Source organism: Agelaius phoeniceus, chromosome 8 (genome assembly GCF_051311805.1).
Source record: "Agelaius phoeniceus isolate bAgePho1 chromosome 8, bAgePho1.hap1, whole genome shotgun sequence".
In the NCBI taxonomy this organism is placed as follows: Eukaryota; Metazoa; Chordata; class Aves; order Passeriformes; family Icteridae; genus Agelaius; species Agelaius phoeniceus.
In genome coordinates, this window is record NC_135272.1 from 21,417,554 (window position 1) to 21,443,240 (window position 25,687).

The 25,687-nt window shown below is 37.7% G+C and overlaps 1 protein-coding gene across 2 annotated transcripts; it reads right to left on the reverse strand.

Moving 5' to 3' along the window:
- Nucleotides 1–238: 238 nt before the first annotated feature.
- MTF2 (metal response element binding transcription factor 2) lies at nucleotides 239–24,623 on the reverse strand. Of its 2 annotated transcripts, none has more exons than XM_054638497.2 (15): nucleotides 24,355–24,623; nucleotides 15,054–15,252; nucleotides 14,825–14,906; nucleotides 13,464–13,559; nucleotides 12,980–13,080; nucleotides 12,437–12,585; nucleotides 11,125–11,220; nucleotides 10,211–10,279; nucleotides 9,262–9,385; nucleotides 5,956–6,023; nucleotides 5,407–5,577; nucleotides 4,652–4,760; nucleotides 4,437–4,495; nucleotides 4,198–4,302; nucleotides 239–3,391 (listed from the first exon to the last, which is right to left on the reverse strand). In XM_054638497.2, exons 1-15 carry the CDS (start codon nucleotides 24,357–24,359, stop codon nucleotides 3,037–3,039), a joined length of 1,788 nt encoding a protein of 595 aa, XP_054494472.1. In that variant the 5' UTR covers nucleotides 24,360–24,623; the 3' UTR covers nucleotides 239–3,036. The 2 variants fall into 2 exon arrangements, with proteins under 2 accessions (XP_054494472.1, XP_077038365.1); XM_077182250.1 differs by lacking the exon at nucleotides 24,355–24,623 and adding an exon at nucleotides 23,941–23,993.
- Between the last annotated feature and the right edge of the window lie 1,064 nt (nucleotides 24,624–25,687).

A 25,687-nucleotide genomic window follows, 5' to 3' on the forward strand; every position in this document is an offset into this window, starting at 1 on the left:
ACCAATTTCCTTTTAAAATATAACACTAAAGATCACTTTAGTAGGATGTTCCAAAGACAAACTGTTTTTCTGTTTATTAAATTATCTCCCCACCCCCTAGACAATAAAGTGCTTGTCTTCACCTTTAAAGGCCTTTTTAAATGTATTTGTTTTCATCATGTTAAATTAAAATATTGACCTTCATTTCATGTACCATGCTTAGAGATTTTTCAAAATTCCTTCGTAATCTCACTCAAAATGCATTATGCATAGAAAAACCATAGTTTTATTCAAAATTCCTGTTGAAGTATTGTTGAGAACAATGATTTGACAAATAGTTTGCTATGATGCATATCTTACAATTCTGACCAGCATTGTGCCATTATTTCTTTGCTGTCTTATTCATGCGATATCTATATTTTTAGAACTGTCACGAGAGACTTCTCCTATCTAAATACTACTGTAATACAAATAAAACATAATGGAAAAATATTAAATATACACATAGAAATGGTTCTAAATCAGTGACCACAACAAAGTTGAATTACATATATTTACACACATGCGTACATACAATGATCGAGTTATACCAAAATGAAATCATTACATACAGCAACATTTGTCTTTTTCCTTTAGACACACCACTACTACATACAATGAAATTCACATAAAATGAGAAAGGCATTTGTAGGTGTGCTTTAATTACTACTCTAGCTCTAGCTTCAGCAGCACTATTGCAGCATTTTCCAGTACATGACACCTTGTAACAAAGCATCCCTCAACCATAGCTGGAACACCAGTTAGTGTCTATGTGCAGGGCAAGTGTCTCCAGGACAGGAACAGGAAAGCTAGTGATTGGGAAGTGATGGATGGGAGGATGCCACCAAGTATGTGCTTCACAAGAGTACAGAATCAAAACTCATTCTTCTCTCTCAAAAAATACACACATTTAATGTTGGTCTTTTAATTCTAAGAGAAAAGCAATTCCAAAAATACAAACTGAACATCAGAGTTAAGTCAACCACCGTAATAAAATGAAAACAACATTCACAATAGTTAGGTCTATGGACAGCTGAAGTTTGACAAGTATTTTCTCCCCACACCTCCCCCACTTAAGTCCCCAAGTACATTCCAATATTTATCGTTAAATGAATCTTTATGAAAAATACTGCTGGTGTTCAGTTAGAATTAAAGGACTTGGATAAAGTGAAACAATAAAGACAAATACAGATGGTGTGAGTAAGGTTACAAAGGCTTTACATTTTGCATTATCTCAAGATATAAACATTCAAAAATTAACATGAAGTTGCTGTGTTATCAAAATATTGCAGCTATAGGCAAGGCAACATTAAATTAATAGCTGAGGGTGTGAGAAAAAACCCACACATTTTAGTGAAGGTAAACAGAAGTGGGAGTTTTTAATTAGCATTTTTATAAAGCTAATATAACCCAGCCAGCCATAAGCCAAACACAGGATAAAAAGCTTTCTCTGCTTCCTTTGGCTATAAGGTGACAAAAAAAAAAAAAAATCAGAAAAAAAAAGTCACCTTTTCAAGATGTTCAAGATGAGCAGAAAAAGTCAAATAACCAAGTAATGGAATAAATAAGTACTAACTCAGGCAGTACACTTTCAACCACTCTGTCATTTGTTAATGTTACATGATTTTATTTTGGTGGCAAACTGTAAGCATGTAAGAAAACTAACCTTATACAGTACAGTGAATAACCACCAAAGTAAAAATATTCTTCTGTTTACTCTTTGGCTAAAACCCCCTCAAAAAGTAGCAGACAAAGAAAAAATATCTAATACTGGCAAGAGACTTTTTGACATTTTTTTTAAACAAGTAAAATAATCTTACCAATTTAAAACTTGGTACATTTTATAAACACAAAAGAGGTAATGTTGTAATAAAATCAGTAACGTTACTTCAAATGGCAACATTTGTTGACCCTGTGCAATAATACACTTAATTCATACTACATTTATCAAAATATGACTGTTCTACATGTATGTAGAAATCCTGCACGACTCCTGTCAACTTACTTTATAAGTGGGACATGAAATTTACAATCAGAGTGCCATGAGAGCTTTCAAATTGTTATATCCAGTAGAATTCATTTCAAAATCTTCAGATCCTGCATTATTTTTTATTGGTTAATTCAGATGGAAACTAATGGAATGTAGAGCACACGACCATCATTGACTGCACCCACTGCCAGAACATGCTGCACTGGTTGGACACTTTTCCTTAGTACATAAAAAGCAACAGCACCCAATAAGCCTGAGAAGAAATGCTGCTGTGTAAATACTGGCAACTATTCCTGAAAAAAGAATTATGGGATGTGTTCTCAGAAGCTGACCGATCCCATAATCTGTATTGCATAGGTCACAATCACACCTCTATATACACGCCAGGGCTGTGTGTGCATGTACACCTCGGTACACAGCACACACACACGCACACACACTGAATATATTAAGAAGACGAAGTCTGGTCACAGAGCAATTTACAGGCTCAATATATTTTTTTTCTTTTTTTTTTTTTTTTTTTACACTTTGTTTGAAAGAAAACTTCAGTATTTTACAGTCTTCAGTAGGCATTATATACACTGCACTTATGAAATCTAGAAAGTATTGAAATAGAAATACATTTCTGCAAACATTTGGGTAAGAAAACAAACCAAGATTTTTCAAATATTTGTGCTATCTACATAATATTTTCTCTAAATCACAATAACTGTATCCATGGAATGTTCTCTAGAAAATGTCATCTTTTTTTAAACACCATGCACATTTTTAAGCAATTGTAACCCAAAATATCCCAACCTAAAACAATCTAACAATGTTCAGATTAAAAAATTTAAGTCTCAGATCAGATTTTAAAAAGATAAGTCTTTATCACAAGAGCTGTAATGATAACAATTACATGTTAAGGCTAAACTGGTTTTGTTTTGTTTTTTTTAGAAACACATTTAGAGACCATTTCTCTCGTGGCTCTGCATTATGAACTGTACTTACAGATGACAGTGCAGTGAACATAATGTTCAGTCCTACAGTCAGGATGCAGTTGCTCCTTCCCACTCCACCAGATACTGCACCTTTCCATCAAGTGTCACCCGACGAGCCAACACACGGTACTTTTCCCCACAAGCTATTCTACCTGCTGCACCAAAGTAACTAGTGATGGAGTTCTTCAGGTGATTGAGCTGTAACTCCTGATCTGCTAAGTTGTTAAGTATCTCTGTATTGAGTTCATCATACTGGTAATCTTCCTTGCTCTCGTCATCTTTGACAATTTCTGAATTTTGAGTCTGGAGTGCTTTTCGTGGAAAGCGGCCTCTCCTCCTCAAATGTGGTATTGCAGCAGGCCAAGTTCTTCCTGTTCGAGTCCTTTTTCTTGAGTCAGATAAACTATTGAAAATAAAACCCCACAGCATTAACTCCAAGGGAATTCAACATGGATGCTGTAGCATCAGTTATTTGCATGGCACTCATGTAATAACTTTTGTTGTTCTTTCTCTCAAAAAATACTTATTGCCTACAGACAGGTAACTGTAAGTATGACACTTACAGTTGGTAACAATTTCAGAACTCTAAATTAAACATCAGCTATTTGAAAATTGTATCAATAATGCACACAAAACGACTCATGAAAGCACTCAATAGCATGAACCAGAAAGAGGAGACAAAATAGTAAAATCCACCTACGCCAATAAAAGAGAAATTTCTATTTGCTGAACTCGAGAGAGGGAAAAGTTTTGCTTGAAGGAAGGTTGACTGCAGTTAATAATTTATTTATAAACTCTGTGCCAAAATTTTTTCATGCTCTATTGACTGTAGAAAATCACTGCATACTTAGTATTTTATAACATGAACATATAAACCTAAAAAACAACAAGCTGCTAAAATTAATTCAGAGTACATCAGTTCTTTTGTGACCACTAGTAGAAAACTAAACTCAGCAAATGTTTGCAGTTTAATTTTTTTCAGTAAATGTCACTTAGCCACACACTGGATATCAAAAACAGTGGTTAACAAGTACCAAAAAATCCTCACACTCTTGAGTTGTAAACAGAACTATTCAAGACAAATTTTCACTCATCCTATTTCTTTGTGTTTCCCCATGCTATTTATAGCTCTACTCTGAGAAAATTTTAGTAAAATTAATACACTGCAAATCTTGATCTTCATAGCAGATAGAGTAACTGAGTAGTTACCTATAATGTCTGGAAATGTTAGATGAGGTAGTTTCTTTCATACTGGCAGCACCTGTGGATTCCACATCTGAGGTATTGGATGAATGTGCAGTTCCATCAGATTTCCTGTTTTGCAAGGTAATGGGTTTGACAGGCAAAAAAAATAATCTTACATTAAAAACTGAGCTGACATTTCAGAAGCAAACAGATAAATGACATGGTATTGCAATGCTTGATAGGAGGGATTTTTTTTAATTTACCCAACAGTGCAGGGTAATTCCAAGGCTGGGTTCTCTATCACTGGAACTGGTTCATTATCCTAAGGGGGGGAAAAAAAAAGTACTTAATTTTTTTTATTGATTTTATTTGAGAGCAAGGGGGGGAGAATATAAATTCATATTAACTTGTTATGTTTTTCTTCAACATTTATGATGCAGTTAGAAGGAAGGGAGGAAGGGGGAAGAAATATCCTTACCAGAGGAGATGACTCTGGAGTTTTGTGAATCATTTTTCTTGTATAGGGACCAGGTGGACGACCTACTGATTTTTTTTTCCCCTTTCTTTCTATACCATTACTTAATTCCCTAGAAGAAAATTGGTATTTTATTCTGTATTACTGATGATAGTTTTCATTGAATACATGTTTTCCTTTGGCAGTGAATAACAATTAGATGCTTATTTCTAAAATATTGTATTAAATGAGGTGATTCTGGCAAATCAAAATTTGCAGGTACAAAGCTACATGGTTTTGTCTTTATAGTAACATAACAGAGTCAATGTATTTCTAGGGACATTACTGATTCCCAAATGTTGAAGAGGAATGAACAAGTGTTAAATATCATTTATTCACATGACCACTCTTGGTGAAAAAGATGGCATATTTACCAATACAAGTTACTATTTCACAACATTCTTCCTACTGAGAATTCTAGTTAGATTATTGCTTAAGAGATCCAGTAAGGCAAAAGGTTTTGTTTCCCAAATGACAGCAAAGTTGGGATATTTTCTATTGTTCTTACTGCTAAATTTCACGTTGATTTTTTTAGAAGAATCCTAATAGAAAGTTAACTACATTTGTTCTGAGACCTTGTTTTCACAAATAATCTGCCTTTACAATTAATTTTTTAAAAAAACATTCTACAAAGAAAAGGTCTTTTTTGTTGGCACCAAAAAATAACTAAAGTAGCCCAAATTAACCACAAGAGAGCTAGAATGACTGGGTTATTTTACCTCACATCAGGGATTGGTTTAGATGACTTTCTGCCTTTAATTTTGAACTCATGTGAAGTTCCTTCTGGCTCTTTATCAGCCTTTAAAGCAGCATTCGGTGGCACAGGAGGAACTCGAATTCTCAAGCCAAACAAATGCTTCTTTTTCTTTATTTCTTTTCCAGACATAAACCTAGATGGATGTTAAATTAATTGTTAAAGTTCTGATACCAGGGAATTCAACTTTTACAACAGCACGGTACATGCAAAACAAAATTATGCAAAGAGAATATTCATTTAAATGCTACTTTATTCCCCTCTTTACCCCATTGCAATCTTCCTTCTCAAAACCAGAATGTGAAGTGGAAGGAGGATGGAAGTCAAAACAGTTCTTTCTTTTAGTCTGGGTCACAATCAAAGCAGCTATGTAATGTTATAGTTTGAAATAGAAACATTATTTAAAACTTAAAGTGCTATCTACAGCCAGAGTGATTATCCCATAGACTGAAGACTGTAACCTAAGTCAGATTAAACAGGCAAACAACATTTAAAACAAGTAGCAATAACTTACATAGTCTTGTAATCATTTAATGCCTCCAGGACATGCTCATATCTTTCAGATTTTGGTGTGTCTGCCAGCTGTAAAGTATTAAGAAATCATTTAACCCCTCAAATTCTTTAGTAATAGAAAGATCCCAGTTACTCTTAGTCACTGTAACTATAGATTTGAATGTGAAGTTCATTAAGGAAAAAATAGCTGTGCATATTAAGCATAATCCCATACATTGTGTCATTTACATCCACAGAATTAATGCCTGGATCAAGCCCAGGACATAGAATGAGTTTCACTTTTAAGAAGTACAAGAAAAATATCTCAAAAACATGTAGTACAGTGAGGGAACATAACACCAGATTGCTCTCCCAAACAATCCTAACAAGACTCCCAAGAATCCTAACAAAAAATCTTCTGCATGTACTCCTAAATTAACTGAGATTGCAAACAGAGGATAACTATATAGACAAAAGAAATTAATTATTTATGATAATTATGGCAAAATCCTGCCATAGGACCCAATTAATATTTTTTTAATACTACTCAACCTGAACAAAAAAGAAAGGAAAACACACAGAAAAATTATTAGGATTAAAAAAACCCCAAACCAGTAGATGCATCTTCATGACCCTTCAGCTAAGACCCAATCTAACCTCCCTCCTTTCCTGAAGTAACTAGTCCCTATCAAGCTTTCAAAACATGAAATCTTCTCTCTGAAAAATTGCATAAATAATTACAGAGAAAAGCATAACAAGTACGGTGGTGACTATCACATGGACACAACATTTATGTACCAGAATGTAAAAGTAGATAGATAAATATAAATGTAAACAATCTACTTTTCAATTCAAGCAGAACTACCATTATTTCCAGTTGCCATGCCAAAACTTGTAAATTTATCTTTAATTATAGAGCTGTCAGCAGTTTATAAGCTTCACTATTAATATGAATACTAAAGACCAGACTGTACAACATTTACAGCTCAAAGAAAGTCAAGAAAACTCAGGATCAGATAATTTTTAAAGAATACAATCCTCACCAAACATGACAGAGAGAAAAGGTCAAAGAATGCAACATGCTAACAACTAAAAATAAGTGAATAAATGTACTCATAAACCCCAACATTTTAACATGATTTTGGGCAAGACTGAAAGTCTACCTGACTACCAAAAGTAATGGAGGTGTTCAAGAGGTTTTAGCTAAAGAAAGTAACAACTTCTTTTCCATCTTCACCATATGCATTCTGTTCAATCCATTGCTATCTAGAGGTCTTGCAATGCTAGACTACAGAAAATTGCCACATATTTATTGCTTTCTAAATAACAACATGTTAAAAATGACTGGCTTAGGAGTTCTAATAACTCCACCATTTACTACTGTCTTACCTACAGCTAAAAGCCTTTTCCTCTTACTCAAGTATAAATACGTGGAGAAGGAAACTAAAATGTCATTTTTAACAGTGGCAATTTAAGGAGATCACAAAACCCCTAAAATCACTATATTGTACGTGTCAATTATTTCTGTGACTAATTTGTTTCCTTCATTTTTCTAATTAACTAAAGTTAATCAGATTTTTCAAGCAAATTTTTGCCAACTTCATGAAAGACACTTAAAATCTGTTCTGAATAAGATATTTAAATATTCCAATACAGCTTGTATGAATTTATTCTAAATCTAGCCCTTTAGAAGTGTAACTTTCAGACTTCAAATCAGTAGTTCCTCTGAAGGTGTAGAAATATTAAAGAATTGAAAATACAAATTAAAGAAGTGAGCTTGTTTTGGCAGATTTGTTTTGGATCTGCCCTTTCCTTCCTCCCCTTAGTTACCTGATTTTCACAGACTGAGCATGGATGGATTGGAAGCAGAAAGGGGAAGAGCACAAAGAGGAGTGCAGCCTTTCAACTTCTTCAAAATGGCTTATGTGCTCCAAGCCAATGCCAGCTCCACCCTCCTCATCCACTGCTCTGAACAGCTAGTCCACATGACATTATGTTAAATGAACAACCATTTTCTTCTGCATTTCCCTCAATACGAAGAAAAACCAAATTCAAAATTAAATACAGCTTACATACTTGTTAAGCTGTACAGTAAGATAGCTAAAAAATTCATTCTATTGATAAAATGGTGTGAAAATTACATTTTGTGTAGCCTTTTTTTAATTCAAAGCTCAAGACTTCATATGACAGATTTATTGATTCTATATGACTTAGGTAAAAGATGCCATACATAGCAAAATAAACCAGATATGTATTCATGACTCTTATTTTTAGTAATGCTTTAGGGTTTGCTTAACTTTCTATCAAACTATTGACATCGATAGTTTAAAATACATAGCTTTAGACTATTTTCCATTATTTATGAAAAAGAGTTACTTATTTCAACCAAGAACATACACTTGGTTCTCACATTGAGTGCTAATAAAAATGGACTACAGTTCTATGAATTTACTGAAGTACAGAAGTGTGTACAGAGTGTACTGATAGAAAATTTCAACCCATTATATGCCATATATTTTAAAAAGCCCTCAAAACCCTGAACAATTTTCATGCACAAAAAAAGAGTATTTACTCTACTAGCAATATCCCACTTTAAACTTAAGTCATAAATTTTTGCATCTAACTTCATATGCAGAAACCAAGATCAACACTGGTCCTCTTAGTTAAATATGAAGTCAATCTACTTGAGTAAATGGACTTTCTTTAATGCTAAGATAAATTCCCAGTAATCAAATCGCTGGGAAAATAACTAGTATAGTAATGAACTAAAATAAAAATGCCTTGACAAGTAGCTGAAGCCAACTGCAAAAGGATCAAAAACAACCTGGACACAAACTGACCACCCCCACTGTAAGAATTAGGAAGGAAAGAAATCTTGGAGTAGAATATTTAACACATAAAAAACCTATTACACCTTAGAGACACTGAATGTGGTCTTCACATGCAATAATACTCTGCCTTCAATTCTATATTTAGATTTTCAGGTCAGAGCACGTGAAAATATCAAAGTAATCAAAGAATCATGAAACTAAAACAGAATGTAGATATGCAACAGAATGAACAGCTAAGTAATGGAAAGTCACCATGCAAGTAATTAGTTGCATAGATGGCTTGAAGAAACTTCACAGTTTAGAAAAATATGCACACCACTTAAAAAGCATTCTATTTCTGCAAGGAAATAATCTTTTATTTCAATACTTGGGATTATCAGATTTCAAGGTAATAAAGGATTTAACATCCAGAGTGAAACAGTTTACAGCTTGTCAACTTTCAGGACACATGTATGCACTGTGATTTAGAAACAAGAAAGGGTATTCTACTTACTTACCTCACCAGGATGCAATCTATCCCAGTTTTCATTAATGTAGGCCATAAGTTCAAGCTCCGAATCAAAATATTTCTTTTTATGAATAACACTTAGGTTGTAAAGGCATAGATGTGCTATATCTACCCTAGAATATTTGAATAAAAAAACCAGAGAAAACAAGTATTTTTCTTCCAATTGCTTTCCTTTGAAACAATTTAGTAGAAAAGATATTAGCATTATACAGGTGGAGGAACACAAAGCCCAACTTAAGACACTCAATCCAGACAACACTGTGAAGTCTCCTGCAATTTCTTTTCAGGTGATTCCTTCTGTTTTGCATCTCACTTTCATTTCTGCCTCATCTCATTGTCATGATATTTTTTTAAACTCCAAAACTGGTCTGAACCATGGGATATGTAAGTAAGTCTGAATTCATAATTGAATGTATCAGTTCTGAATTCATGCAAGTATTTTGGTGAATTAACATTTAACAAGGTAATTTCCACCATGTATTTGTTAGCACTAAGTATATATCCACTAAATTGGATATCATTTCTATTACAGACTAGTTCCATTAAGTCTATTCAAAGAAACCATTATAAAATATATTGGGATGTGTGCTCTGATGCCCAATATGTTTGGCTTAGATAATATAGCAGGATCCTAAACCTGCAAAAGCCACTTCACTTATATATCACAATCTTCACATACAGAAAAAGTGAGTCATTGCTTGTTACTCCACTGAATGATCCCAGGATTGAATCCCAAGAGCATGCAATCACAATACATCTCTACCCTTACAGATTAATTTTGAAAGAGATTTATCCCTGATCATACACACAGCAAGAAGGACTCAGGAAACAGCCCAAGCTAACAAGCAGATTTCCATTTTAGCAAGGAGAAACAGAACATCAAAAAGAAAAGCAGAGCATGTATCCAACTCACCCTTTTTTTAAAAATTCATACTTACCATCTCAAGGGTAAACGTTTGAGGTATTCTGGTCCAGAACTGCAAACTGAGCAAATGAACGTATAAAACCTAAAAATACACACAAATGTATATGTACACGTGTCTGGGTGATGCGTGTCCATACACACAGCATTTAAACACCCTGATCACGAAAAAAATGAAAGTTAAGCAAGCTAGAAACACAGCCATGTAGTATTTCTGAGTCCCTTTATTCTTTACTTTAGCAACTCCTATAATTGTGCTGATACCTACTGGGCCACAAGGTACTTCTTTGATTTCATCCTGCTACCACTGCTTCAATCTGCCTGAGGAAGTCCCTCAACCTGGGACTGTATCAGTTAAGATGCTCTGTAATGTCCCCAGCACAAAAGTGCAAATATGCATTTTAAGGATCCATACATTCCTGGGTCCTAACTCAGTTCCTTCATACAAGCATTCCAGAAAAATTCCCACATAAAATTATAATAAATAATGAATGAAATGCTCTTTGATTCTCTTCTCGTTTTCCTCTTTCATCTACTGCAAGTGCTCCAAGTTCCTCTTCAAATAAAAGCACAGACCAGCACTTTTGTTTGTCTTTTTGTCCTAACTCCTCACACACGAACAGAGGATGCAGAGTTGCACCTATTGTATAAAGGATTTCCACACAAAGTAAAGGCAGTAACAGCTGCAATTCAACTCTCCATTTGTCACCTCTCCACCACCCACCACTGCATCCTGTTCAACTGAGATGAAGAACTGCATTTTCCTGGCACCCAAACACAGGCTGTCTTGTGTATAAGCTTCTACTCAAAACTCAAGCCCTTTCTGAAAAACACAGTTGTGTTATGGATGCCCTAATAAAAGCTCATATGTGAGATTTCCCTCACATTTTAAATAAATACAACCAACAAAATACAGCTTAATTTTCTTACCTGTCACCAAAAAGCATTGGCTTTTGGAGGCACTGCACACAAGCCTCATGAAACCACTGTTTACATTTGCAGCACTGCAACATCTTTAGATACCAGCTTCAACAACAGAAAGAGACACAAGATGTGTTTAAAAAGTTACTGAAAATTGTTTCTTCATTATATTTAAATTAAATAGATCTTTTGACCCAAACTGATTTGCACAGGTTATAAAACAGTCATCTCTATGGATATTGCAGTAACATTTAGTTCCATAACGAATTACTGGGAAAGACAGAGAGGAATAATAAAAGACAGCCTACTAAAAGAATTAATTAAATTATTAAATTAAGAAAAAAATCATTTAATTTACTCTGACATCCGCCTTTTAATTCTCAGTAAGAATTAAGGAACTCCATATAAGCTCCTTCTGACATAGCAGATTTAGCTTCCTTGTTACTTTCTGAAGCACGACACAACTGCATTATGTCACAAACATTTGTTCTGGGGATCCAACTACTTGAATCCTCAAAAGAAACCTCATAGTTTATACCTTTTCCTTTTTCAGCTTCTCCCTTGAGAAAAGGAACCATGCAAAAATGACAGCTATGTTTGTTCAAGTCTCAAACCAGAGCTCTGTCCTGTGTGTATACCCTCAAAAACTTTGTTGTTTTGTGGGACTCTTTACTTGCCTTGACCTCAAATCTACAATGCTATCTTAGTCTTTCACTCATTCATGCAGACACCAGAGTACTCATCTCTACATGCTTAAGAAGTCCTCTTTTTGCCTTTCTTGTAAAAAAGAACCAGCAGAAGACTCTGTAATGCCATAAGAGGAAAAAAAAAATCTTTCCCCTACCAGTCACTGAAAATCAGGATATGACATTGTAGTAGAATCAGAGAGCTGTCTATTCCAACAAAATTAAACTAATCTCTAAGTACATTTACTTTTGTGACTTATGACAGAGCTGAGTTAATATCAGACAAATTCTGCCTAGCATTGCAAGATCATCAACAAACAACTTCATCCCAACTCAACATATCAAAAGCAGCAAGACAAAAATCTTGCTCGTTACAGAATGTACTGTCATGGTCACGTGACAAAATTAAAACAAACCAAAGTATTTTATGGAAGAAGAAAAGAAATTAATATATTTCCCACTGTGAGACATTTCACAAATGTACAGAGAATTCAAAATCCCACTTTGCATCCAGTTTCTGATATGCACACACACAGAAACAAAAACTAACAAGTTCACAAGGAAGTCTAGAAGAAAAGAGTCCAAGTTTGTAGCTGCAGTAGAGCAAAGTTCTTACATATTATCCATTTACTTACTCTCCAGGTCCTCCACAATAGCAGTAACACTGCTGCACGTTGGTTTTATGACCTGCATCCCACTCAAGGTCTGTTGCATTATATGGTAAGGTTTGTTTCATGACTTGCAGTGCTTTGGCATTTGGTCCTTTCTTAAGCGCACCACCTCTCTGAGCCAGAACAGATACAGCAGTTTACAAAAACCAGTCACGTATATCTGAAATTTTCAAAGCTTTTCATTTGATTGTAGAAAAGTTTTCATAATTTTCAAGTCAAATATTTTCGGGTATATTTATGTTTTTATACTAGCATGTTTAAGAGTGTAATATTGTCAATTTCTAAAAAAGCATTACTTCTCAACATACAAAATTTGAGTTCAGATCAAAGATAAAGAAATCACTGAAAAAATGCCATTTATTTTATTGTTTCAATTTCAAAAACAAAGATGCATGCAATATGAAATGTTTAAAATTAAACATTTATTTTAAAATTTAATTAATTTTAAAAATTTATTTTAAAAATGTTTAAAATTAAAGAAATTAACATTTCTTTCTAGAAACACACCTTTGTTGTTGTTGCAAATACACACTGTCGACAGAGCCATTTATCATCTGAATCAATCACGCTGGAATCAATATTTGGTGTGTGACACAGCTGATGGTAACCTGGATGAAAAATGATCAACCAAACTGTTATTAAAATGACAAAAGCTTACATCGAATTAGCTATGTTGCCAAAAGCACATAACTTAATGCAACTATCAGGCATTATCCATAATTAAGTGCCAAAAACCTGAACAAAAAGATTGGTAACACATTCAAAATGGTCTTTTAAATTTTCTTAGTAGAAAAAAATAATCTTGACTTACAGAACAGGTGTTAGTCACTTTAACATGGATTATCATCTTTCACTGAGCTGTTAATAGCCACTAAGGGCTACAAAATTTAAGATCAGTTGAGCAGTCAGTCATAGCCGGGCAAATATCCTCCTTTGTGAAACAAATCAAAACATCTTTTAAAATGCAGTAAATAGAAAAAAATCTAGTTACCTTGCCCACATTTATCACATATAACCATTTCATTTGGTGCTTCTGAATACTCTTCCTGACATATTGTACAGACCATTTCCCCACTCTCAGTGGCTCCTAGACAAAGATGAGATTGTGATTTTTTTCAGATTATATCTGCAGTTGAAACACAGTTACCACATGTACATAATTTCACTTACAGATGCATGCATTGTAGAAACACACTGTTACAGTGACAAACTTCTTAATAAGAACATATTCAGACATTTTGTACAGACTGTGTTATAAATATTTATATCACATATGATAAGCTATCAGATATTTATAGGCTTTGTATTGCGTCCTGACTATGCAATCCATGGTTCCTCGACATTAACAATAAAAGTCCAGTAACTGAATAAAGAATGCAAATTTAGGCTAAAAACACCTAAAAAAAAAAAAATATCTGAGTTGGAAGAGACCCATAAGAGTCATCAACTTGAAATTTTCCTCATACTCATTTATTAAATTTTGATAATTAGGATAAATGAATCAGATTATAAACTAGTACTACACAGTAGAACAGCATTTTTTGCAAGCTTAAAGAAATAAAGCAGTTGATTTTTTTGCTATTACAATACAAAGCTTTTCCTTTAAGTAGACATCAAGAATCTTAAACATCAAGAATCAAAAAGAGCCAGAGCAGATTTCCATTTGTTTGTACAACAAGGAAACTGTAACTGATTTTCAGAATAAATTATCATCCATGCTTCATTAGCATTAGATTATAAAAACATTAACTATTATTGAAATGTCTGAAAACCAGTAAGGTATTATATGATGGGTGCCTCACTTGATAACTACACATTTCTTTATATCACATGAATAATCCAAAACCTGTAATGGTTTCTTATGTGCAACAGTTATGGTGTTCCTTTTAAGTGGCCAAACTCTGTTCAAACATAAGATTCACCAAGCTTTCGTTTCTCTCCATATTCTGTCGTTTCAACTGAAAACGGTACAAGAATATAAGCTTGGTGTAAATTAGGGCCTGGAATTTTCTGTTAGGGCAGAGAACTAATCCACCCCCATCCAAACAAACTCAAATGTGATTATTTTTAGAAGTGATTATTTTTAGATTATTTTTAGAAGATTATTTTTTTTCTCCACCCCACTCATGTGAAAACAGACAAACAAACAAAAGCCCAAAACAAAACAGTAACTTCAATGACAGTTGTTTGAAAATATTTTTTTTCTTATTTGTTTAATTTTTGGTTTTGGTTCACATTAAATTATATCACTCTTTAGAATAAAAGAATATTATATAATAATCTTTTTTAACAGATAACAGTAATCTAAACAAATAGGATACCAAACAATGACTACTTCATGGAAGTTCTTGCCTGTTTGTATGTCCTTCCAGAGAACCCAGGATTTGGAACTGTCTTCAAATATAACGAAGCAGTTCTGTTTCAGTTTGTTTATCTGAAAGACAGAAATACAGTGGAAGCCATGAGTAAAAACACCAAACAGAAGAATGTATTTAATATTACATAAGTGAGCCAATAATACTGCAATTTTCAACAGTATGCGACACTTTAAGACTCCAGTGAAGTTAAAAAATGCAATTACCTTTTTGATAGTTCCAAGATAAAACAAGCCATCTGACCATCTAGCTAGGACATCCTGACCTTCCTCAAATTTACAAAGTGGCTTTTTGGCTTTCTGTCCATCATGGACCGACTGCTTGGCCAGAGACGCTGAGCTCTTGTGGCTGCGACGTGAAGGAGAGCGCTTCTGGACCAGTGAATTTCCCACTGCCGCGGAGTCTCTAAGGGGGCAAGCAGGAGAGGAGGTAACCAGGACTGGCTTAAAGGAACCACTGGAAATACCAACACTACTCCAGGGAGCAAGAGACCTGCTTGTCTTTTGTAACTTTACACATCTTTAGTAGCAGTGCCTCTGCTACTAAGTAAGTGTACAATTTCTGAAAGGAACAAGTTAATAAAAGAGAAGTGTTCTAGGAAATCAACAAATGTAAATGAGGATGGGGATGCTCATCCCCAGCTCAGAGACTCTTCATAAAATCATCAGAAGCATTGAAAAACACATCAAAAACATTCAATACAGGATTAATTATACAAAACTCAAATCACTGCCAGTTTTCTAAAATTCCAAGGAAGCTAAAAAGATCCCAAGCCAATTCTAACTGCATTACCTTTTTTGGGAGAGTACAGCTTGAGCATTATGCTGGCTCAAGGTACACACTGAGGTACCGCCAACACAGAACCATGCAATGCCACTAAGCATGGCTGTAGAGCTTTCCAGCACAGGAAGAATTTCTACATGTGGAATTCCTTATGTAAAATCAATTTGCCTTGTTATTTTCCATCCTTACTCTAACAGAGAGGAAAGAAAAACAACAGATCTTGCAACCTTTCTTCATATATGAAAGCCAAAATCCTAAGTTATTTGTATCAATAAGCATTTTTCCCTCATACATTCCACAACATATAGTCTATCTATATGTAAGTGTGGATATGCTTTTATGTCAGACTAGCCGTCTGACATACACTTCAATTAAAGCAGTAAAATACAGAAAATTATAAAACAGGACCAGAGATTGCACAAGGAAGAATTTCACAAGTAATACTCAGAATTTGAGACTATGTAATACAGTTACCATTTGTATATCCAAATGTATTTTCTCTAGAAACTGCAGGTATGTGTAACTAGGATGCAAACACAGTTAGGGAGCAGGGAATTAAACAGGATACAGTCAATTGAAGAGCAGTTTCACCTCACTCAAGATATCTTAGGTACATTATCAGCACCAGAAACATTTGAATTAATCTCAAAGCATAGACAAAACCAGTAAACTAATTAGTGCCCCATATAGGTTGAGAATTGCTATACACATATTTGAGAAGTTGCTCTACAGCTTCAAGGAGAAAGGAATCGTCTCTCTAAAGAATTTACTACTCACAATATGACAATAAAACTAGAAAGGTAATGGCTTCAAATACCACACTAAACAGTTTAAACCAAGGTTAGGTACAAGAAAATCAGCTGCTTTAAGCATATTTATAATCTAAGTGACATTCAACAATGACATGACAGTAAGTGCAGCTATAATGGGCCTCTGGCATCCTCATGCACAATTGGGTCACCACTTTAAGTCCTGCTTGATCCCAAACACAAAAATATTCAGATGGGTGACCAGGGAAGACCAGAGGACCAAAAAAATCCTTTGGCTTGTTTCACAGCTGACACCTTATCACTTCATCTGACATCCTTCCTCACAGCATCAGAAAATTAAACTGTCATTTTCCACCTTCTCTCTTCATGGGGCAAGTAACAATGTTCAGACCCAACACCCAGCCAGATTTCCCAGATAAAGAATCTTACCAATTCTGCTGCTTCTTACACAAAAGCTGATTCAAGTTACTGCTACTTTTCCTCAGCTCTACTCTAAACCTCTGACAAATGAGACAGGACATATGCAGCATTCAAAATAGGTTTACCATAGCAGAGTGCAGCCCAGGACACTTACTTCTTGCTTTCTTGGCATTGACATCTGGTTTACAACGGGTTTGACAGAACTACCCTCAGAAAGGTTCAAAGACTTTTTTCAAAAATTTTTCTGGGGTTTCAGACCCTAGGAAAAGCTAGGTTAGCCTAGCTAGGCTAGCCTAGAAATAGGTAGCTACTTCTGCTACAAGGCAGGAAAGTTTATTCTTCTTTTCCAGTACTTGAAATGTGTGAAAGATCTTGTACCAAGTACACAAAAAGACATAAATTCATTTATCATAAACAGTACTGATTGTCACTTTAAAAACAACTGTGAGCTTTATTTTTAAAAAAGTCTTCAAAAGCATTCTTTTAAGTACAAAATTTGGCTTACAACACCACTGAAGCACAACAAAAAAAAAGTGCATCATTTATTGACACAAAACACTTAAATGAATCTATACATTCACTTATACAACAACATAAACACACAATAGCAGCTTCAGCCCCTGAAGAACCTTGATACCCAGCAAAGATGTGAGCCAATAAAGCAGGCACTTCTCCATTGTCCACACTGCTCTCTTTGTGAGTGATGGCAGTGCTGAAGTGACAACTGAACAGTTCATGAAGCAGCTCCTGCTGTGGCAGTTCATGGTTTATTTCAGACACTGAAAATAGGGTTACTTATTACAATAGGCTGACAGTAACTTAACAGTTGCTTGCCACATGGATAGGAAGTTTCTCTCCAGGGGAACACTCCCTCAGTGATTTTGACTGCGATTAAGTAGGAAGTCAACTGTTTTAACAAGTTGACTTTAATGAACAGGACATAAGTTACTTAAAGTAGGTGTCTCTGAAGTATCGTCCAGAACCACTGCACAAGAAATGCAGTGCAGACCAGTGTAAAAGCCACATGCATAAAATGTTACTAACTTGCCCATCTGTCTTGTCACAGCTCTAACTGCTGTAGTGGAATGCCAAAAAGTTACACCTACCATTAAAATAAAACTTTTGTTGCAAGTTCAAATGCAAACTGAATTTTAAAATTGGCAAGCAAGAAGGTTAAAGTTCCACATTTTCCAGCAACTTGCTTTCCAGTCTTCCTTAAAGTTAGCTTCATAGCACCTTCCTAACATATACTATGGTTAGTAATCTTGAAATAACAATTTCCCCACCATCTTAAACACTTCTCCCAAGAACTTATAATTGCACAATATCCATCAGATGTGCTGTTTTTTCAAAGAATCTCATACAATATAAAGATCGACATGATCTCATTTAACTTTCACAACCAAGCTACACTCTATGTCATACAGTATGTATGGCTTTACATCTAGTACTCAATGTTAAGGATGTTGTGCTGTATTTTATTCTAGCACTTAAAATGCAAAACCAAAAACAAGTACTCATATACCCATACAATATTTCAGAAGTTAGTGGTGGCAGTCAGTAAAATGTGTCTGCACACTGATATACGTTTGAAAATAGAAATGCACTTCTGCCTTTTCTTGAGAAGTTGATGTCAAAGTACTGAAAATGCTCACTGATTTTCACCTTGGAGTCTAGACCATAGCCACAGATATTCTCAAGTAAGACAGGTAGATACCTTCTATTCATCTACTTAATGAATTAGTTTATAATACATTGCAGAAGCAGGACATTAATTGTTATTGTCAACAGGAATGGCAAATTTCCTCCCAAAGTCAACCACCCAAATCAGTCTGATTTATGAACCATAAGCAGTTACTGCACCTAGCATTGTATTTATCAAAATTAGATTGGTTAGTTTTGACTCACTTGCAACTCTAACCTCTTTATCAGCAGTTAGAAAATTTTGGTGTTCATTTCGTACTTCTACAGCTATCCTACAGAAGGAAGAAGTGGAAAAGCTGGGGGGAAAATATGTGAAGAGGCTGGAGGATTAAAGAGACTGAGCATTCTTGTTTTCAAGTGTCTTTTTCTTAAAATCATTCGTATTCCTGTACTCCTTCAGTCTCAACAACTGCTGTGAAAAAACTGTTAAGAAAAACTCCCCTGACGGGTGGTTGGTTTTTTTGTTGGTTTTTTTTTTTTTCCCCAGCCATCTCAGTTCACTGATCTGTTTAACAGAACTGTTTGTAAGCACAACTGAATAAATGCAAACAAGCAACTTGGGACACAAACTCCCTCAGCAGGCACTGCCAGACTGCATGACTGAACTAGTCAGGTTCACTAACAATCCATACAATTTCAGGAAACTTTTCAAGAAGAGCTGCCTGATTCATAAATGCTGCAACAGTAACAGACGATAGCTATCCTATAAGCACAGATAGTTTTTGGAAGCATTAAAGATACTAAGTTTCAATAACAAAGTGCCCAAAGAACATTAAAAAATTTTTTAATCTGCTGAGAAAACTCAAAAGTGGGACAAATAGCTCATTTATTCCTAGTAAATACAAATCACAGTGAACGGATGATTACTTTAAAGACTTGTCAGAAGACAATTCAGATAGAAATCTCACAAAACATTGTACTAAGATAGCCCACAGAGGTTTGGGATCTATCTTAAAACTGGAAATGTGGTATCCCACATGGAAGGAAAATATAGTGAAAGACCTTATGACAAGTAGAGATAATCACTTCAGATTCTGGAAGTATGAAATTACTCCTGATTAACTGCAATTTTTTTTGGTCTGAAGTTGCAAACTAGCCCTTTATTAGCCCTTATTAGAGAAAAATGAACTATGAAGAAGTTGTAAGATGCTGTAAAATACCAGTAGTCTTCTCTGCTTAAAACAGGAGTTAACATTCACATGGAATGAGGGGAATGGAGGTGTATCAAGGGCTCAGAACACACCAAACTCATGGCAGTTTCACACATGGCTTAACCAATACAGCAGCTTGCTTCCTTCCCAGCAACTCTGGAATAACAAGCTGGCTTCTCCATCAACTTCCTGTTCAGTTTTCTTTCCCTTAATATGAATTCACTGACTGATATTTAAAACAAATTGAAGTACCTCACAGAGAGATCTGGTGACTAAACAAGCCAGGTACACAAGTGCTCACAGCTAGAAGACAGCAAAAAAGGGAAACTAATCTGGTCTGAGAGTAATAATCATAGCTTGTTTACCCAGCTCCACATAACCAAGCTCCAGCCATGTTTCCAACGTTGCCGGTGACCTGGATGTGGTACCTACATTAACAGCTGGAGAAATGTTGGATCCTGGCCACATTTCTTCCTTTCAGCTTTCCCACTATTTATGAGGTCTCATACCAAGCACTATCTGTTCATTGTGGCAAACATACTTTCCTCCCCCAAATAAGATTCTGCTGGCCCAAGAAGACAGTCAAAATTAACAGGATGACAAGTCAAACTTAGGTTGGCTTCCTCCACCCCAACCCAGGTCCAAACCTCAGATCAGGTTGATTCAACAGGTAACAAAAAAGAAAAAAAAATGCACTTTGCTGCAATAACATTGGTATTATGAAAAGCAGTCACTTTTCAATTACACATAAACAGGCTATTATATTAGTACATTGCCATTAACTTTTATTGAGCAAAGGATCAAGTACAAATCGAGATTATAGTCTCTCCCTTACATTACTTCATAGACTGACATGAATATTGCTTTTCCAATGTGCTGTATCATACAACATCTATAAAACACACTTGAAACTCCTTATCTTTACACTATTTTGCATGCTGGTACAATCAAAAGCCAACTGTACCAAAGAAAAGCAAGGGGACTATAATCTTGGCATCCCTCAGTCTAGAAAAGCAGAGAGTAATGACTGGGGGATAAGAAATACATTACCAAAATTACTTTTGGTTTTAAGTGTTGTTTAGGATAATACAATAATTCAGGGTAGAAAGGAATTCTCTAGTCCTGCTCAGCATAGCACCAGCCATGAGGCCAAACCAGGCAGCCACAAAAGCACCCTGTGCCCCTGGTCCAGCTGCCACCCTGGAGAGGGGGATGCTCCCTCCCCCATCACAATCTCTCTTATTCCAATGTAGGCATGTTACCTCTTATCCTCCTGCCAAGTACTGCTGTGAAGAGACTAACTGGATCACACTGATTTTCTCACAGGAGCTGCAAGGCTGCAGTTTTATCTCCCTAAAGCTGAATGAACCTGGTTCCCTAAGCCTCCTCTCACAGAGCAAGTGCTGCCATCCCTGACTGTCCCGGTGGCCCTACACCAAACTCCTCTAGTTTGAGGTCTCTTGCAGTGGTAGCACCCAAACACAGCATTCTGCTGAGATGCTGTCTAATGACTTTGCATAGAAGGAAATATTCATTTCCCCTCAGTCTTCTGTTCTTAGAGCCCAGGATACCACTTGCCTTAGCTCACAGGACATTGCTGGCTGGTATTCTGCTCTCTGTCTGTCAGATCCCCAGACAATCTTGCAAAACTGACTCCCAGACAACCTTAGCCTGGGGTTCCTGCTTCATTTGTGAGTTTTTAAAATAGATCCACGCTTTCAAAAGCATATACATCACATTAAGTGACAAAATTAATAAATTTTGCTTCTAAGAAATAAAAACCTGGTAATAAAAACTAAGTGAGGCCCTGCATCTTATTAATCTGATTAGCAGTTATGTCTATGAATCTGTTGCATATCAGAGAGAAGTTCAGCCAGAGGACTGAAGGAAAGTGACTGTTTATGACACAAAACCTCAGCATCTAGACAGAATACTCTGGTTTTGCCCTCTGACCTTGTGAAATATGACTGTCCTTAATAAGATTGATGCATACTGTTAAAAAGAGGTGTTCAGCAGGATAAGTGTACCCCCACGTTCATAATACTACAGTCATTTGTGATTTTATTTTTGCTCACATTCTCCCTCAAGAAATCTTAAATAACTAGAAGTGTTTTAAATCTCTTTGATATAAATAGTGAAAGGATTAGAGTTTAAAAGTTCATTACAGAATAACGCATTTAGTACGTAGGGAAGAAAGACAGGGCAGTCATGTACTGCAAGAGCCATTTGTTTGGGGCTGATCATGTGTTTGCACATGAAGGTACAGGGAGAAAACAATGGTACAGGGTCACAAGACACCTTTTCCGACCATAATTCCCCTTAATTGTGTCCTCAGCACCCCCATGAATGCAGCAACTGCTTTTTGGGTTTCTACACTATCCAAATCCAGTATACACAGCAACAGACCTAAGGGAGTTTGAGCATGCACCCCAGCAATGAAAGAAATAAAAGACAACATTCTACCTTGCTCTGAGAGAAGCGGGGAAGGAAAAGGATTTCAGAGCTGACCAAAATCCCATAACAATAAGTTTTCTTCTTTAAGGTTAGTCTGCAAGAACACCAATCTCCATAAGCGTTCCACAGAATTTAAACAATAAATAGATCTAAGATGTAAGTAAAGTAGTGATATCCTGGAAGATACTTAGTTAATGAAGTATTTCCAGACTCATCAGGAGTGCCCTCATCATTAGCTCTCCTTCTCTCAAGGAAAGTTCAGCATCTTGATTTCACTCCTGCATGGAGATTATCTCTCCAGCCATACCTGTGGTTTCATAATTCTTCTCCTGTTGTGTTTTGCTCAGACACACTTCCCCTCCATTTCCGGCAAGGAAGGCCTGTGAAGAAGGTGAAACCAACTCTGCAGCAGGGCCAGTGGCCGCTCACACAAAAATGCAGCCAATTCACAACCTAATCCAAGATCCATGCTGGCCTCTAGTCACATCTCCGAGCTTCCTTCCCCACAACTCACATGAGGAGCACAAAATGTGCTTCAGTGCCTCTACATTAATTCCCATCCATCTCCAGGGAATACTAAAGTCCACTGTCGACTAAAAAATTAACTGGAACTTATTTGTTACAGCTGCTCTTCTCATAAATTTTACTTGATCTCCTGGTGCAGGGAAGGACAAACATAACTTCATACTAACTATCAATACATGTCTCTTTCACCTATTAAAAAAATATATATACCCTGCTGACTAGCCATACTAAGTCATATGAGAAGCATCTACATCTGATTTTAAATTCTTTCCAGAACAGAAAAGGCAGGTTGATGGGAAGACAGACACCTTTACTTAACAAAAGAAGGATTAACTGTGGAAAACATTACTACACTATATTCTCAGCACAGATCCACATTTCACAGCTTGCAGCTCCTTGCAAAGATTGTTCTCATTTTCACTACATTATGCATTTCCTTTCATATGTTCAATCTTTGTTTTCCCTTATTCTCCTTTAAATGAAAAGCTATGAAGTCATTAACCTGTATTCTAATAAGACAGAAATGAAACATTTTCACCTCCTCTCTTAATCCCAAATGTTTTCAAATTAAATGCAATTTGAGCTCTCAAAAAAAGGGATAAACATTACCAGTTTAACTTTTACCAACCTGATTACAGATCAAAAGAAAAAGAAACAAGAGGGAAACTTTTTGTTACTATCCCACAGTTTTGGCAGTTTGAGCATATATCATTGATCACATTCCCTTAAACTAAGTCAGGAGAAAACCATGTCATTATCCATTGCTACGCTTTTTGTTTACGCTTTAAAAGTTATGATAAGCTGGGCCTATCACAAATTCCAGAAACAACCACAATGCTACACTGCTTTCCTGGCAGAGCCTTTCATTTAATTATGCAGGCCCTCTACTTCTAATAGTACCCTGATCCTTTATGGATGAACGACAAGCCCTCGTATTTCAACACCAATATCAGCGTCCAGAGCATCCAGCACAGAACCATATTGTTCTCTTTCACTGGAAGAGGTATCAGCCCATTCTTTCCACAGAATTCAATAGCAAAAAAAGGAAAATGCATTACTGCATATCCTTTCAGCCAGCAACAGTTATCACATTTAAGTGGACTAAAAGCCTGCTGTGCATATTCAAATCGTCAAGCCTGACAGAAATTAAGAAATGAGGCACTTAAAAAAAAAAAAAAACTTAAAAAAACAAACAAACAAAAAAAAAAGCCACACAAAAAAACCCAGAACAAACAAACAAACAAAAAAAAATCCCCAAACACAAAGTTACCAACGAAAACCACTACCTCTTTGTGCTGTTCCCTTCGCACTCGAGCAAACGCAGCCTACTCGGACAATATCCTTGAAGGAGAAGATGGAAATACAGCTGGCGCGAGGCTGCTGGCACCTCAGCGCTGCAGCCCCCGGCCCCGCCGACCGGCCCGCTGCCTCCCTCCCTTTGTTTTGGTCACCGAGGAGCACCGCTGACCCCTCACATTCGCCTGCCAGCGGCCGCTCGCAGGGAGCTCCCTCCCCCTCGCTCCCTCCTCCCTCCCTCCCAGGCCTCGGGCTCCCCGCGCCGGAGCGGGCCCCTGGCCGCGCTCCCCGCTGCGCCGCCGGGATGCGGCACCGGCGGCCGGGGCTGCGGGGATCGCGCTCCCCCCACCGCGCGGGCCCGGCCCGGCCCGGCCCGGCCGGCCCTCCCTCCCCCCCACCCTCACCTCATTCGGTCTCTCCAGTGGTGCCAACCGCCTCATACAGGGAAATCGGCGAGCTCGGGAGCCTCCCTCGGCGGCGCGGCGCGGTGCGGCCGGGCGCTCGGTGCGCAGCGGGCCCCCGGGCGCGGAGCCGAGCCAGAAGGCGGCGAGGGACGGTCAGACCCGCCTCACGGGCAGCCCGGCCCCAGCGCAGCCCCTCGCCATTTTTGTTTCCCGCGGAGGAGGCGCTGGTGCATTCTGGGAGCACAAAGGGCCGCGGCCCCGCCCCGGCGGCCCCGCCTGCGCCGGCAGCGCCGGGGGCGGGCGCGGGGGCGCCGCGGCGGAGGGACACGGGCGCAGCCGAGCCTTGGCCGCTGGTGAACAAAGAGGAACTACTTTAGGCGTGCGCGCCTCGCGCAGATCTGTGCGCGCCGCCGGGGCTTGCTGTGGCTGGGGCGCTCATTGTTCCCGCCGCACCTGAGGGGATGTGGTGGGGTCCGGGCTCCGCCACTCCGCAGAACCCCCGGCCGGGCTCGGGGAAAAGCTCCCCGCCGTGGCGGTGTTGGTTCTGCCTTGTGGAATGACCCTGGGTCCGCCTTCTTGCCGCGGTGGTTGGCGAGGCGAGGCCCGGGCCGGCTACCGGAGGCTGCCGCGGCCGGCCCGTGGGCAGCGGACTGGGCAATGTGCTCCTCTGCACTGACATCGGGGTGCTGCCATTTTAGGAGATGAACTGAACCTCGGTTCCAGTTTTTAGCAGCAGCTGTATTAGCTAAGCTAATGGAACAGGCTGAACAGGGAGGCCATGGAGCCTCCTTCTGGATTCATTCAAAACCCACCTGGACACATTTCTGTGTTACCTGCTCTAGGTGACCCTGCCTTGGCAGGGGGGGTTGGACTAGATGATCTCCAGAAGTCCCTCCCAACACTAGCAATTCTCTGATTTCGGAAACACCTTTTGTTTTCCATCATTGTGTTTGGAGTTGTTCAGACTCCAGTACTGGGCCGTTTCTACGGTCCGCATGGCTAAGGAGGGCAACTGGCCCAATACCGTATTTATAAACACTGTAAAGCCTGTCCTAGCCACGTAGGGGCCTCTGCTGTGTGCAGCTCTGCCCTGTGCAACACCGGGGTGTGAGTGCTCCCTGGAGCAGATTTCACCAACTGGTGCCACTCTCAGCAATGGCTGAGCTCAGAAGGCTGGATGGTGAATTTAGGATTCCAATCTTTCTCTGCTCAAACTGCCCAAGTTCGCAAAGCCATCTTCCCTCTTGGGATAAGCCACTGAAACTAAGGTACTGGAGCAGCTTGCCATCCCTGGAAAAGGGCACAGGGAGGGAAGCCTGGGAAGAGCACTGGA